Source organism: Plasmodium falciparum (assembly GCF_000002765.6).
Source record: "Plasmodium falciparum 3D7 genome assembly, chromosome: 6".
NCBI lineage: Eukaryota > Apicomplexa > Aconoidasida > Haemosporida > Plasmodiidae > Plasmodium > Plasmodium falciparum.
Window position 1 is genome coordinate 182,501 of NC_004327.3, and position 16,275 is coordinate 198,775.

Genomic DNA, 16,275 nt, shown 5'->3' on the forward strand with positions numbered 1-16,275 from the left:
ACTGAAGTCTCAACATTAGATAATAAATTTAATCTATTACAAGAAAATTTTTTTCAAAAGGATATTAAAACAATCCACCGAAAAATTGTAGGGAAAAAAAAAATAAAAAATGCGCAGCAAAATGGACACGTGAATAATGACAAAAATGATGTTGATAATAATAAAAATGATGATGATAATATAAATACTAATAATCATAATAATAATAATCATGATAATAATAATAATAATAATAATCATGATAATAATAATAATAATAATAATCATGATAATCATAATAATAATAATAATAATCATGATAATCATAATAATAATTATAATCATAATAATGATATAGGTGATTACATTTTTGTTAATATGGATAGAAATGATCACCATCCAAATGGTAAATTAGAAAATCTGTTTTTTGAAAAAGATTCATCTTATTTGGTACATGCCATTATTTATGTTATTGAACTACCCCTTTCTGTATCACAAAAATATCTTCACAAAAAGCTCAGCATAAAGGTTCAACTTGTAGAAAGTAAACAATCCGAAAAAACCCAAAATCTCCATAATATAATTGACAAAAAGGTTCTAAGCGAATTAAAAAATATTATGCACGCTCCTTCATCCATACTAAATAATGTTCCCTGGTCATCTACATTTACATCGAACATGCTATACGAAAAAAAAAGGAGGGTAAAAAAAATGAAGAAACACAATGACAAAATCATGAATAAAGATAGTGATAGTGATTATAATAAAAATGAAAATCGGGAGAACCACAACGAACGTGATGATAACAATTATGATAATATGTATAGTGATGATAATAATAATTATGATGATGATGATGATATGTATAGTGATGATAATAATAAACATTATAATGATGAAGATGATAATTATGATTCTAATTTTTATAATGACTTTTTTTCTAATGCATATGATGATGAAAGCAATAATAAAGACAATGAAAAAAAGTTTCCTCTAAATGTTAATCCTCATAATATATACAAATCATTAAATAAATATGATGATTATATGTTTAAAAAAAATGTAAAAAAAAATACAAAATGTATTACATTAAATAAACAAATTATAGTAATTAAACCTTTAAATATACAATGTAAAATTATAGATAATTATTTATTTATTCAAATTGAAAATATAACAAAACATAATTTAATATATATACATGAACTCTTTTCAAGATCTATTTCTATGAATTCAAATATATTCCCATTAAATTTATATCCTGAAGATATGTATTCTATTTATTTTCCTATAGTTAATTTTGTACAAATACTTTCTTTGAAAAACGTAAAAAATAAACAAAAAAAAAAAGAACACCAAAAAAAAAAAAAAAAAAAAATTAAAGAACAAAATGATATTACAACGGTATTATCAAAAAAAAAATATAGTTTACAATGTGAAAGACAAAATACAGATAATGATCATGATGAAAATACATATGATAATATAAAGGTACATAGCGAAACAATATTATATAACAATGTTATAGAAAAATTAAAAAATAATATGCATTATTATAATAATAATCATCATTATCATAATAACAATCAATATAACACATTTTCTTTTAATAATGATAAAACTATTATTTCATTATCTATAAAATGGTGTATAGATAATACATCTAATAATTTTATATGGTCACAATATTGTATGGAAGTTGAAGTACCTACACAAAATATATTCAATCTTGAAATTTCTTTTGTTAAAGAAATAAATTATTCTTCTATTTTAATAGCTATCTTCTCTTTCTTTAATAATCATCATGAAGATATACATTTAATTATAGAAATACAAGACGATCATAATGTCCTAAATAATCATATGCAACATTCACTTATTTCCTTTAATTCATCCATCGATGTAGGCATTATACATCCACAACAAAGGAAATCAGTACGCGTCAAAATGTTGGCTATAATGCTGGGACTTCATAACGTCCCCTTTGTAAAAATTAAAGATAAACTTACAAACAAATATTATTTCGTAGATCTAGGAACAATACTCGTAACAGAATGAACCATAACAACACTAATATTTTTTTAAAAATATTTAAATAAGTTCTTCACACATATATATATATATATATATATATATATAAATATATACATATGTATATCCATATTATTATTTTTTATTATTTATTTATTTTTTCGTATCGCGAGGGAAAATAATATGTAAAAAGAAATTTTCCCAACTGTTTCAAATAAACAATTCATTTTTAATTTCAAATTTATCTTTTTTTTTTTTTTTTTATTAAATTGTATTTATTATCATATATTACATTTTTTATATTAATTTTTTTTTTTTTTTTTTTTTTTTTTTTTTTCTTTTTCTTTTTCTTTTTTTTTGTTTTTAAAATACTTTTTCATAATGAATATATGTTATTTATTTATTTATATGCTTTGCCTGTTTATGTTACACGGCGAGCTTTTATTTTTTTGTAAAAAACATGAAAATATAAATAAACAAAAGGATTTGAAAAAAAAGGAAATAATAAATAAAATAAAGAACAAAACAAATGATCTTAGATATATGTTTGACAATTTATATGTGCAACATAAGAATACGCCACTTTACATATTTCTTAAAGATCATAATGAAGAAAAAAGACATCTTTTAAAAGTTATATTTTTATATGGAAAGTTGCATTCCCTTCAAGGCTTAAATACGCCTTTCTCGAAATTCTATATGTTATATAAGAATAAAAAACAAATACCCTCAACGTTAGAAAATATAAATAATATTATATATATATATATATATATATATATATATATATATATATATGTAATATATATGTATGTATACTAACCATATAAGGATATGTAATAATTATTCTTCCTCACATAATAATATACCATCTGTACTTTTTTTTTTATATGTATATAAAGAATAAGATTACAAAATAAAATACGGGAAGAGAAAAAATTCATAGATAATATGGATAAATCATCCAAAAAAAAATACAGTAACTTTATCTTTTAAAAATATATATAATAATATAATGCCCTATATAAACAACTATGAACATAATACACATATATATATATATATATATATTTATTTATTTATTTATTCATTTTATTTTTAGTTAAAAATAAAATTGACGAATATGTAAATTTGAATACAAACGTCAAGAAATTATATTCAAACATAGGTTTCTTTAATGAGGAAAAGAAAACTATATATTTCAAAAGACCTTAATTTCTTTTCATTACATACACATATATATATATATATATATATATGTGTGTATTCTTTTTTTTTTTTTTACTGTATAGAAGGGAAAATTAATTCCTTAGAAAATTTCAAGGACATATAATATTTAAACAAATAAAAATACAAGAACAAGGACAATGATTATTTATTAAATTAATACATATATTTTAGTAGGTTACAACACAACACAACACGCAACATATATATATATATATATATATTACTTATTTAAATTGTTTCTTTTTTTTGTTTTTTTTTTAAAACAATATTTTATAATTTTTATTGAAAAACTGATTAATTAACTTATAATTAATAAGAAAGGTGTACAGAAAAAAAAAAATATATATATATATATATATATATATTTATTTATTTATTTATTTATTTATTTATTCATATAATTATAATATAATTATATTTCCATAAATTCGATTCACTTTATGATATTTTTATGAACATATTTAAACGAATATTTTTAATTGTGCTTTTAAAAACACAACTTGCACAAAATAATTTCCACAACAATAATATTAATAAATATATGTGTATATGTATTTATAAAATATAAACAGAACAAAAATAATTATTATTATAATACTGCTTTTAATAATAAAAAGAATATAGTAATATATATATATATATATATATAATATATATATTTAATTCCTTTGATTTATTAACATAAATATTTTATGTATAATTAAATGATCAAAAATTAATACAATATAATAATATGATTATTTTTATATTATATGCATATACCCTTTTTTTTTTTTTTTTTTAATGAGCTCATTTCAAAAGTATACCCCTTAAAAAATAATAAATAATTAATATATATATGTATGTATATATATATATAATATATGAGGTGTTTTATATATAAACCCTAATAAATATATATATTAAATATATGTAACATTTTTATTTCAAAAAAAATTACACTTTTTCATTTTTTTTTAAATTCATAAAAATATATTTTATTATAATAAATTTATTTTTTCTTTGATTATATGATTTCAATAAAATTATATGTAACAAAATAAAAAGAATATAAAATAAATATAACACAACACATTTTTATTTTATTTAAAGAAATGTATATATAATATATATATATAAATCCATATTAAAAAATAACCTTTTATTACGTATATTTATTATATACATATATATATATATAATACAATATTATTTTTTTTTTTTTTTAACTCATATAATATATTTTTATGCAAATATTATACCAGAAAAATTATACATACTGATGAAGAGCCCTTTAAGAAAAAAAAATATATATAATTATATAATATATATATATATATATATATATATAATATTAATACATAATATATATTATTATATGAAGGCAAAAGGCACGTTGTTCTCTATCAACTTGATTATACTATTTAATATTTATTTCAAAATAGGAAGTTTTTTATCATTTTATTTTTTATATATATTCTATTATTTAAAAAAAGGAAATTAAAATGTATTAAAAAAAATAATATATTTTATAAAAATATAATGTCAAAAATATGTATGTACAATTTTTATATCTAAGAAGAAATATATATTATTATATATTATATTATTATATATATTAATATAAATATTAAAATATGATAATTATATATATATAATAATATTAACATAATATATATATATATTAACTTTTTTTAAAAAGAAGGGTATATATTAAAAAAATGTATTATATATATATTATACATATATATAAATATATATATATATAATAAGCATATGAGATTTAATACAAAAAATCCGTAACCCGCATTTATTATTATAATTATATATATATAATATATATATATATTATATATTTAATATACAATATATAAAATTATATATTTTATAACCTCGTAAAATTTTAAACTTCTTTAAATAAATAATTATATATATATTATATATATATTGTATATATATAAATATATTAATTTTATATAATTTTGTTTTATTTATATATTTGTAAATATACATATAAATAATATATAATAGAAATATATAAAGTATATATTTTTTATTTTTATATAAGCATGAACAATGAAACAAAATAAAAAAACCCTCCTAAAAAAAATATGCTTTCTTTTAAAAATATATATCATTAATTATTTATTATACATACATTTTTTATACATATATATTTTTAAAATATAAAATAAAATATATAAAAATATAATATAATATTATATGTTATTTTATTATATATGTATATATATATATATATATATATATTATAATATATACTTTGAAAAATATATTTATTATATAATTTATTTTATTATTTTATTATTTATTTATTGTTTATTATTTTATTTTATTTTATTTTATTTTTTTTTTACTCAATAATATTTTTTCTTTACAAAATAAAATATATAGAATTATTTTTAAAATATTTATAATTATATAAATTTTAAAAACCTTTAAGTGTAGTGTTATTATTAGTTAATAATATAATAATTACATTTTTTTTTTTTTTTTTTTTTTTTTTCCCTTTTTTTATATATAATCTAAAATCATATTATATATAAATATTATGTTTTTATTATTATATAATAAAAAAAAGAAAAAAAAAAACAAAAAAAAAAAAAAAAACAAACAAAGAAAGAAAGAAACAAACAAACAAACAAATATAATAGTATATATATATTTTTCTTAATATATATAAAAAATATTATAACCTTCTTTTGTTATTTTATATAAAAATATATTATATATAAAAATATATTATATATATATATATATATATATATATTATATGTATTTTTCTTATAATTATAATACCTATATGATATATATATGAAAATATATATGAATATATATATATATATAATAATAATAATAATAAATATATTCAAAAAGAAAGAAATAAAGATAAAAATATTAAGCTATAGAATATTAAGAAATTTATATAGAATTCATTGATATTACAAAAAATACTGAAGAAGGCTCATATAAAAAAAAATATATATATATATATATATATATATATATATATATATATTTTTAATATAGGATATTATTCCTGTACATATATATATATATATATATATATATATATATATGTATTTATATGCATTCATAATTATATGAATCATTTTATCGTTATAAAATTAAAGCATTCTAAGGATTTCCTTTATAAAAATCTCTGCCTCATATCTTTTTATCTTTTTTATACTAAGAAAACGACATAAACGGACCAGCAAGAAAAAAAAAAAAAAAAAAAAAAAAAAAAGGAAAAAACAAAATTGTTAATATCATGGAAAAATATAATTTGAAAGAAGATAATATCATGGATCCAGATAACAGTGATAATCCAAATATTAATGATAACCTAAATATTAATGATAACCCAAATAGTAGGGATAATCCAAATGATAGGGATAACCTTAATAATAATGATAACCCAAATATTAATGATAACCCTAATAATAATGATAACCCTAATAATAATGATAACCCTAATAATAATGATAACCCTAATAATAATGATAACCCTAATAATAATGATAACCCAAATATTAATGAACAATACTTGAACAACTTTTTAACAAAAGAAGGAGATAATTATATTGATGAGGATTTGTTGGTATATACAAAAAATGAATTTCTTTATGCTTATAAAGAATTAATATTAGATAAAAAGGGTCTGGGAGAAGATCATGAATTACCTTTATGTAGTAATAAATTTAAATTTCCGGAATTAGAAAAAAATATTCGAAACTTCGATGAAGATAATGATCAACAATATAATGTATCTTTTGAAAGGGACTTTGATAATAGGAGATTAAATGATGAGCACGATTTTAATAATGAAAAAAATAGATATAAAAATAGAAACGAATTCTTTTACAACAACAACAATAATAATAATAATAATAATTATAATAATAATTATAATAATGAAAGAAACGATTTTTATTGTAGAAATAATTTGAATGATTCATTTGATTCATTAAATAATAATGATAATAATAATATGAATAGGAGAAGTAACTTTTCTATACGAAATAATAAATTTAATAAATTTCATGACAATAATATGTCAAACTTAAACAATAATAATAATAATAATAATAATAATAATCACAATAATAATAATAATAATAATAATTTTGATCATAACAATAGAAATAGTTATAAAAAGAGTAATTATGCTACAGATAATAGTAACAATAATAATAATAATTTAAATAATAATAATAATATGAGTGGTACGAAAAAATTGTTATGGAGAGATAGTGATAAAACAGGAAGTATGTCCACGTGGCGCTTAGGAAAAAATTCTGTATCAAATCATAATTCTTCCATGAATCATATGAATAATAATATGAACAAATTAAATAATACAAATATGATGATGTCCCATAATAATAACAAAATGAGTGATAATAAAAGAGGACATAAGACATTTAATAAAAATTATAATAATGATGCAAAGAGTAACATATCTAGTGATATGAAAAATAGTACATCTCATGAGATTAACGTGGATAATATGAATAATTACATGCACCACCTTTATAATAATAATGATATGACAAAAATGAATAATAAAAATAATTACACTAAAGATAGAAATATAATACACATGAAAAGAGAAGATTATTATACAAATGAAAGCCATTACAATGATGGATTGAATAATACAAATAATATTAATCACATGAATAATAATAATAATATTAATAATAATAATAATAATAATAATAATAAACATATGAACAATTTTGGAAATAATCAACTTCCTTATATTCAACATATGAATAATAATGAAAGTGGAGCAGGTGGAGCAGGTGGACCAAACGATATTGTTGCTGATCATTCCAAAAGAAATGTAGAAAATTTTAACAGTCCAAGTTTTGTTAGTGTTAATAAAAACGGTAACATCCAAAATAACTCATCAAATTATTATAATAAAGGTGTTAACAATGTAACCAAGAAGGGAAGCGAAATGTATAATACTTCTTATTATGGGCTCTCTCCTAATATTAATAATAATATGGATGATTGGAAAATGAAAAAATACAAAAAATTTAGCAATAATAATATGAATAGTATGAATAATGTAAATAATGTAAATAATGTAAATAATGTAAATAATGTGAATAATGTGAATAATGTAAATAATGTGAATAATGTAAATAATGTAAATAATGTAAATAATGTAAATAATGTAAATAATGTAAATAGTAATGCTCATTATAATAATCATCATCATTTAAATAACGCAGGTGTTCATGAATCGTATCGTTTGATAGAAGAAAAGTTTAAAAAGGATAGCATTCAAAATGAATATCCAAACAACCTATATATGAATAAGAATAATGAAATGAATAAAATGGGCCCCAATTCTATAAACCTTATTCGAGATAACAACAATAATAATAATAACAATTTCAATTATAATAATAACTTTAATTATAATCAACATCAATATGGACAAAAAGGAAGTATCAATGTTAATGTCACAAATAATATAAATACACATAATAATGCTAATAATACTTTTAATTATATGAACAATGTAACTAATAATAACGATGTCGTAGAAAAAAATAAAGGATATTATAAAGACTCCTCAAATAAAAATATGAACAATAATAATATTGGCAATAATAATACTACTGTTTTTGAAAACATGGAAAATAACTTAGCTAAAAAAAGTGAAAAAAGTAATACCCCTTCGCATCACTCTTTTGATAACGCAAAAAACCAAACCACCAATTTTACTGGATCACATTATTATAATAAAAACTTAAGAACAAACGAAAAAAGAAACTCAAAAAATGAAAAAAGTGTTATAGAAGATGATTGGAGCTTAATAAGGAAAAAAAGTAGCATCACAGATAATAAAAAGGCATCTGATGATTTGTTGTGGCATAAAATGAGTGAACAATTTGATAGAAATAATAAAAGCATATTAGAATTGTCAGAAAAAAAAAAAGACCAAGTTACCAATAAAAATGATAATAAACCAGAAGCAAAAAATAAGAATAAGGAATCATCAAAGGATAAAAAAAATGAAGGATGTAACGTAAATAATAAGAAGGATGAAAAAAATAATAATAATAATAATGACGATCCAGATAATAATAACAATAATAATAGTAATTATAATACTGGTACGACTCCTTTAACAAATACTGCCATGACAGGTGTAAAAGGAAAAAACACAAATAGCAACAACAATAATAATAATAACAACAATAATAATAATAACAACAACAATAATAATAATAATAACAATAATAATAATAAAAGTAATCGTATGTATGGAATGGCCACTTCATCAAATATCAAGGAACATCCTGTAGATAGAAATAATTACAATAAAGATAAAATTATGAATAATAACATGTCCGTTTTAAAAAATAAAAAAAATAATGAAAGTGTGTTTACCAATGGAAGTAGTAATATAAATAGTGTGAATAATATGTTTAAGGAAAACGAAATGAATGTAGAGAAAAAAAAAAAAAAAAATGTAGAATTAAATATTCATGGTGAAAAAAATGATAACCAATTAAATTCAAAAGACGGTAATAATTCACCCAGTAAACTTAACAGCAACCAAAATAATAATAATAATAATAATAATAATAATAAGCAGAAGAAAAAAAAAAAGAAAAATGAAAAAGATAATAAATTGACCAAAAATGTAGAAGATAATGATGTGAACAAAAAATTGTACAATGCATTAGATAACATGGCATCTGAACTAAAACAAAAAGATATTTTGTTAAATGGGAATGATGAAAAAACAAATAATAATATTCATAATAATGAAAGTCATAAATCATATGTTCATGAAAATTATGTATTTGGAGATAACCAAATTAATAATTATTATTGGAATAAACAACAAAATAATAATATTACATATGAATTAGATCATAATAATAATGATAATTTGATGCAAAAAAATATTATGTTGATGGATAATATTCCTCAAGATAGTTTATTACAAAAAATTAAAAATAATAATATGAGTGTAGAAAATTTAAATAATGCTCTTTTAAATACTCATGTTAATAAAAATATGGAAATGATGAATATATCTAAAAATATTAAAAAGGAACATTCAAATGAATGTTTTACCCATAATGATAATGAGGTATATAATACGGAGGAATTAAAATTAAGAGAATTCAAAAATAAAAATAATAATATCAATTTTACAAATAATAATATGAACCTAACAAATAATAATATTAATTGTGATCAATCACCATTTGAGGAAAATTTTTCTAATGACCACTTTCAATATATTGGACATAACATAAATGAAAATATGGACAAAAGGAGGAGTGTTTCTAACATGCATATGTCACATGTGAATAGAAATAGTTTTGTGGAAAGACAAAAGGAATATTTAGTAAGCGATGAAAATATCACATTTAGATTAGATAATCAAATGATATTTAAGAAAATTGCAGAAACACTTAATATTGATGAATCCGTTTTGAATAAGTTAAGTGATTATGATAAACAGGAGCTTTTAAAACATTTATCTTTGAATAATACAAATGTCTCAGATACATTAGAAAATAATAATAATGATAATAATAATAATAATAATATGTATAATACATACCATATGAACAATAATAATAATAATATGATGTTGAATAATTTTCATAAAAATAATATTCCACAAGGTTATCGTGATGAACTTGTCGAAGAGAATATACATGAAAATGTTGACATGTTACAAAATAGATGTAGTGAAAAAATAAATTCTAATGCACCTTCGAATGTATATTCTGAATGTATGTTGAATAAATCTGACGAAGAAAATAAATCAGATGATATGAATAATGATAATATCAACAATATGAATAATGACAATAATATCAATAATAATAATTTCAATAATAATAATAACAATAATAACAATTTCAATAATAATAATAACAATAATAACAATAATAACAATTTCAATAATGAGGATGATAATAATAAAAGTACATGTAAGGCATCGAAAAATGATAACAAATGGTTACGTTTTTTTAGATTTAACAAAAAAACGAATCCAAATGAAGAAAAGATATTAAAAGAATTGTCACAAGAAGAAGATACCAATAAAAATGGTCTTGGGGAAATCATAAATGTTACAAATAATAAACAAGATATTAATAGTAATAGTTGTAGTAGTAGTAGTAGTAGTAATAATAATAATAATAATAATAATTCTTTAAAGAAATATTCAAATATCATGGAGAACACAAATAATCATGTAAATAATAATAGTAATCATATGAATGATAATAATATTAAGATGAACACTGTAGATACATATATACCATGTGACATTAATGAAAATAAAAAAGAACAATTATTTTTATTAGAAAAATCAACTTCAAATTGTGATGAAGAAACAAGACATAGAAATAATACCAGCATAAGCAGTAGTGTTAATGTAACCTTAGATAAAAGTACCAACTCAACATATCAAAGAACGAACTCCTCCATGATCATTATGCAAAATGTTATAGGAAAAAATAGTAATAATAATGATACAGTAGGAAATTCAAGTAGTACAGAAGATATTAACAAAGTCCCAAAAAATACTCTTGTAATAAAAGAACAACATAAAGTAAATGAGGGATTATTAAAAGTTGATGATAATGATGAAGAAAATAATAGTATTTTAAAAAATATTAAAATTATGAATAAAATAAATAAATTAAATGGAGATATATGGCAATATAAAGATCCAAGTGGTAATGTACAAGGACCTTTTTCTTCAGAACTTATGTTTTATTGGTGGTGTCTAAATTATTTTCCTTATGATTTGCCAATCCGTTTTAATGAAAGTATGCCATGGGTTCGATTTAATGATATGTTTCCCTTCGGATCTTTTCCTTTTGTACTTCCTTTAACTTCTATGAAAAAGAATTTGAAGAATGTAGAACCTGAGGACGACTTTGGTAGTTTAAATAGTAACATAATGAAAAATAATAATAATAATATGGTTAGTGCTCATATGATGTATAATAACATGAATGGTCGCTTATTAAATAATATGAACAATGTTAATCTGATCAATGCTGAACCATATAAGAATATCCTATCGGATAATAACAATTTGAAGTATCTTTCATTTAACAAAAGTGCAGGCGAAGCAATGTATAATATAAATAAACAAGAATATGTGGACGATTTAAAACAAGAATTATACAATGCGAAAGAATATATTGATTTGCTTAAAGAAAAAAAAATGCAACTTGAAACATGTATCATGCAATTACGAAAAAAAGATCAAACAGATGAAGACGACATAAAGACTATTGCTCAGTATAACAAAAATTTGGAAGTCTTGAAAAGAATGATTGATGTGGAGCAAGAAAAATTTCTGAGAATGAGCAATATTAATAATATGAACAATATGAATATTATGAATAATATGAATATTATGAATAATGTGAACAATATGAATAGTGTGAACAATATGAACAATATGAACAATATGAACAATATGAACAATATGAACAATATACATAATAACGTACAATATATGAACAATATAGAAATCGAAAACACAACTCATCCATATACAACAGTTGGGGAAAATAAAAAGGATTGTTTTGATATATTAAATAATCAAATGAGATCTGAAAATTTGAAAAACGTATTAAAAGATGTCTTAAAAATGAATACTCCAGGTAGTACTATGACAAATAATTACCATATGAATATAAAAGAAAACAATGGTACTACGTTAAGAGATTCTCATCATTACGTCACAACAACAACAAATAATAACAACAATAATAATAACAACAATAATAATAATAACAACAACAATAATAACAATAATAATAATAATAATAACCCTTCTAGTAGTAATCTCATTAATACGTTGAATACATTCCTATCCGATAAAGATAATTCTTTGCATGCTGTGAACCCATCCGTACTACTTAATGATAAATTAAATTATCTAACGAACACATTATTGCAAAACAAAAAAGAAAATATTCTTCTCAATCTAAATAATAATATGAACGAAATAGATATTTTAAACTTTCTTCATATGGAACATAAAAAAAATATGTCTCTTACTCAAGAAAATATTACTCCACAAAATGAAAAAGATACTTATAATGAAAGTGCAAATAAGAGTTTATATAATGATATGGATTTAAATTATAACAACAACCAAAACAACAACAATAATAATAATAATAATAATAATAATAATAACCAAATAGATAATCTCTTACATAAATTTATCACCAATAATGATGCCATACATTTAGAAAATGAAAAAAACACACTAAAAATTATAAACGAGAACCTACCAAATAACCAAACTAATAATAATGGAAATCCAGAAGAATCATCGCTTACATACAATAATAATAAAAATGTTATTACTGCAGATAAAATGATTACAACTCTTGATAATAATATTATACATAAAGATAATACTATTAAAAATGAGGATAATAAAAAAAGAAAATCAATTGTAACCACAACAACAACCGTGGTTAAGGAACAAAAAAAAAGTGAACAACTTGATGACAAGGTTAATAAAAATAATAATGCCTCCTTAACAAAAAAAGAAAAAAAAAATAAAAAAGAAGAAAATAAAATCTTAGATACTGAAAAAGAAAAATTAAAAAAGAAAAGCCAACTTATGGAAAATAGCTCAAAAGAACAATTACCTGATTTAAACAAAGATAAAAAAACTAAAAATAAAAAAAAAAAAAAAGAGGAAGGAATGGATAATACAATAAATAACAACAATAATATAGTACCAACCAATGTTGTACAAAAACAAACAAATAAAAGTCAAGAAACTTTAAATCACCTTTTAAAAGAAGAAACTATACAAAAAAAACATAAAAAAGATAGTAAAGTACTAATACCTTCAAAAGCAGAACAAGACAAAAAAAGTATTATCAAAAATGACAACAAAAATAAAAATAATCAAAATAATCATATTATTAATAACAATCAAGTTTTAAGTAATAATCTTGAAGAGAAAAAAAAAGGAAGCATAATAGAAATTAGCAAAAATGATAAAACAAAAGAAAAAACAAACGATAAAACAAACGAAAAAGTAAGCGAAAAAACAAACGATAAAATAAACGATAAAATAAACGAAAAAACAAACGAAAAAACAAACGAAAAAACAAACGAAACAAATAATAATGTACCAAAAAAAAAAGTCGAAAAAATGAAATGGACTATATTAAGTGAGAGAAAAATAGATAAACTAGTAGATATAATGAAAGGAGAAGAAAAAAATATAAATATGCAAATTAAATTAGAGAATTCAAAAAAAAAATTATTAAATAATAATATCAATAATAATATTAATACTAAAAAATCTGGATGGGATATCAATCATAATAATAATGAAAAAAATTCAGATGTTGCAGACTTTCCATATTTAACAACAGGTGTTAAAACAAATAAAGTTAAAACATCAAATAAAAATACAGTAAATAATAAACTTAATAATACAATCAATCAAGAACTTAATAATGTAGACAAAAAAAATAATAACAATAATAAAGCTAATGATAAAAAAAAATGGAAAAATGATAATCATGACAATAATGTATCGATAGCTGAAGAAAATAAGAAATTTCCACCACTTGTTAATTCTCTTAACGTTAAATGTAAAAAGAAAATATTATAATAAAAATATATGAAATAGGGAAAATATATATATATATATATATATATATATATATATAATGTATATATTTATTTATTCATTTGTTTATATATATATATATATTTTTTTTTTTTTTTTATTCCTTTTCTGTTATATATCTAGCCGAAAATAAGAAAAAATCAATTTCCCATGAACACCAAGCAACAGGTATGTCATTTTTATAATTTTTTTAAAATTATCATAAAAATATATTTTTCTCTTGAATTTTTTAGCATATAATAAATATTATATATATATATATATATATATATATATTTATATGTATATATATTTTTTTTTTTTTTTTTTTTTTTTTCTTAGATTTAAAGCAGTTAACAGCATTGTGCAAATTACCCTTGGATGATTCATTGCTAAATTTTTTGAAAAATTTTAAAGTAAGAATATATAAAAAATAACACATGATATAATATTAATAATAATATATATATATATATATATATTTATTTATTTATTCTATATATTTTTATATATAATATTTTTTGTAACATTCCCTATTTTATAGAAAGCTGATGAAATATATACTTTTCTTCAACATAGTGTAGAGGATAAAAAAAAATTAAACCATTTTGCTAATGAATTTATCAGAATAAACAATAAAAATAATACAAATAATAATGAAAAAAAAAAAAAATAATCGTTATATGAATGTTCTATTATTTTAAGCCATTAAATTTGTATATATTAATATGTAATTAATTATATGTATGATTTTTTTTTTTTTTTTTCTCTATCCTTCGTCCTTTTATTTACATATTATTAATATATATATAATATATATATATATATATATATATTTATGATTTCCTTGTAAAAAATAATAATAATAATATATATAATATATATATTATTTATATCCCTTGTGTATAATTCTTAGCATTTTTTTTTTTTAATATATATATATATATTAAAAATATTATTTATACATATGTAACATTTATATGTTATTTTATTTTCCAAATATTAACAAAATTAAAAAAAAAAAAAAAAAAAGAAAAAAGAAAAACTTGAAATATATAAAATGTTAAATATTTAAAAAAAAAATATATATATATAACAATAAAAGGTTTTAATAATAATATTATGAAGCTATGAAAATTATAAAAAAAATATTCTTTGCATTACGTAAATTGAATATATTATATACTTAATATATCAAAAAGTAAATATACATATGCAAGAGAATATATAGGTATGTATTACGATTATTTGCTAAAAATAATTCCTAATCTTTCTTTATAAATAAAGAAAAAATAAATATTAAATATATGTGTACAAAATAATAAAAACACACCTTAAATTTTATTGTAATATATAAATATTATATATATATA

At 19.0% G+C, this 16,275-nt stretch overlaps 3 protein-coding genes across 3 annotated transcripts in view; all 3 read left to right on the forward strand.

The window, feature by feature from the left end:
- Nucleotides 1-2,037, forward strand: part of PF3D7_0604300 (conserved Plasmodium protein, unknown function) — a gene marked incomplete at both ends in the record, with an annotated part of 2,322 nt that extends 285 nt beyond the window's left edge. The window contains one exon of the mRNA XM_960940.1: nucleotides 1-2,037. This exon is cut by the window's left edge and continues 285 nt beyond it. Within this exon, the coding sequence (XP_966033.1) occupies nucleotides 1-2,037 (2,037 nt within the window).
- A 354-nt stretch (nucleotides 2,038-2,391) lies between these two features.
- On the forward strand, nucleotides 2,392-3,343 carry PF3D7_0604400 (conserved protein, unknown function; the record flags this gene model as incomplete). The annotated part of the gene is made up of 4 exons (XM_960941.1): nucleotides 2,392-2,744; nucleotides 2,913-2,989; nucleotides 3,113-3,178; nucleotides 3,303-3,343. 4 exons carry the CDS (start codon nucleotides 2,392-2,394, stop codon nucleotides 3,341-3,343), a joined length of 537 nt encoding a protein of 178 aa, XP_966034.1.
- Nucleotides 3,344-6,511: 3,168 nt separating this feature from the next.
- Nucleotides 6,512-15,578, forward strand: PF3D7_0604500 (conserved Plasmodium protein, unknown function; the record flags this gene model as incomplete). Its single annotated transcript, XM_960942.3, has 4 exons — nucleotides 6,512-14,885; nucleotides 15,047-15,091; nucleotides 15,245-15,318; nucleotides 15,447-15,578. The coding sequence occupies 4 exons, from the start codon at nucleotides 6,512-6,514 to the stop codon at nucleotides 15,576-15,578; spliced, it is 8,625 nt and encodes a 2,874-aa protein (XP_966035.1).
- Nucleotides 15,579-16,275: the final 697 nt, after the last annotated feature.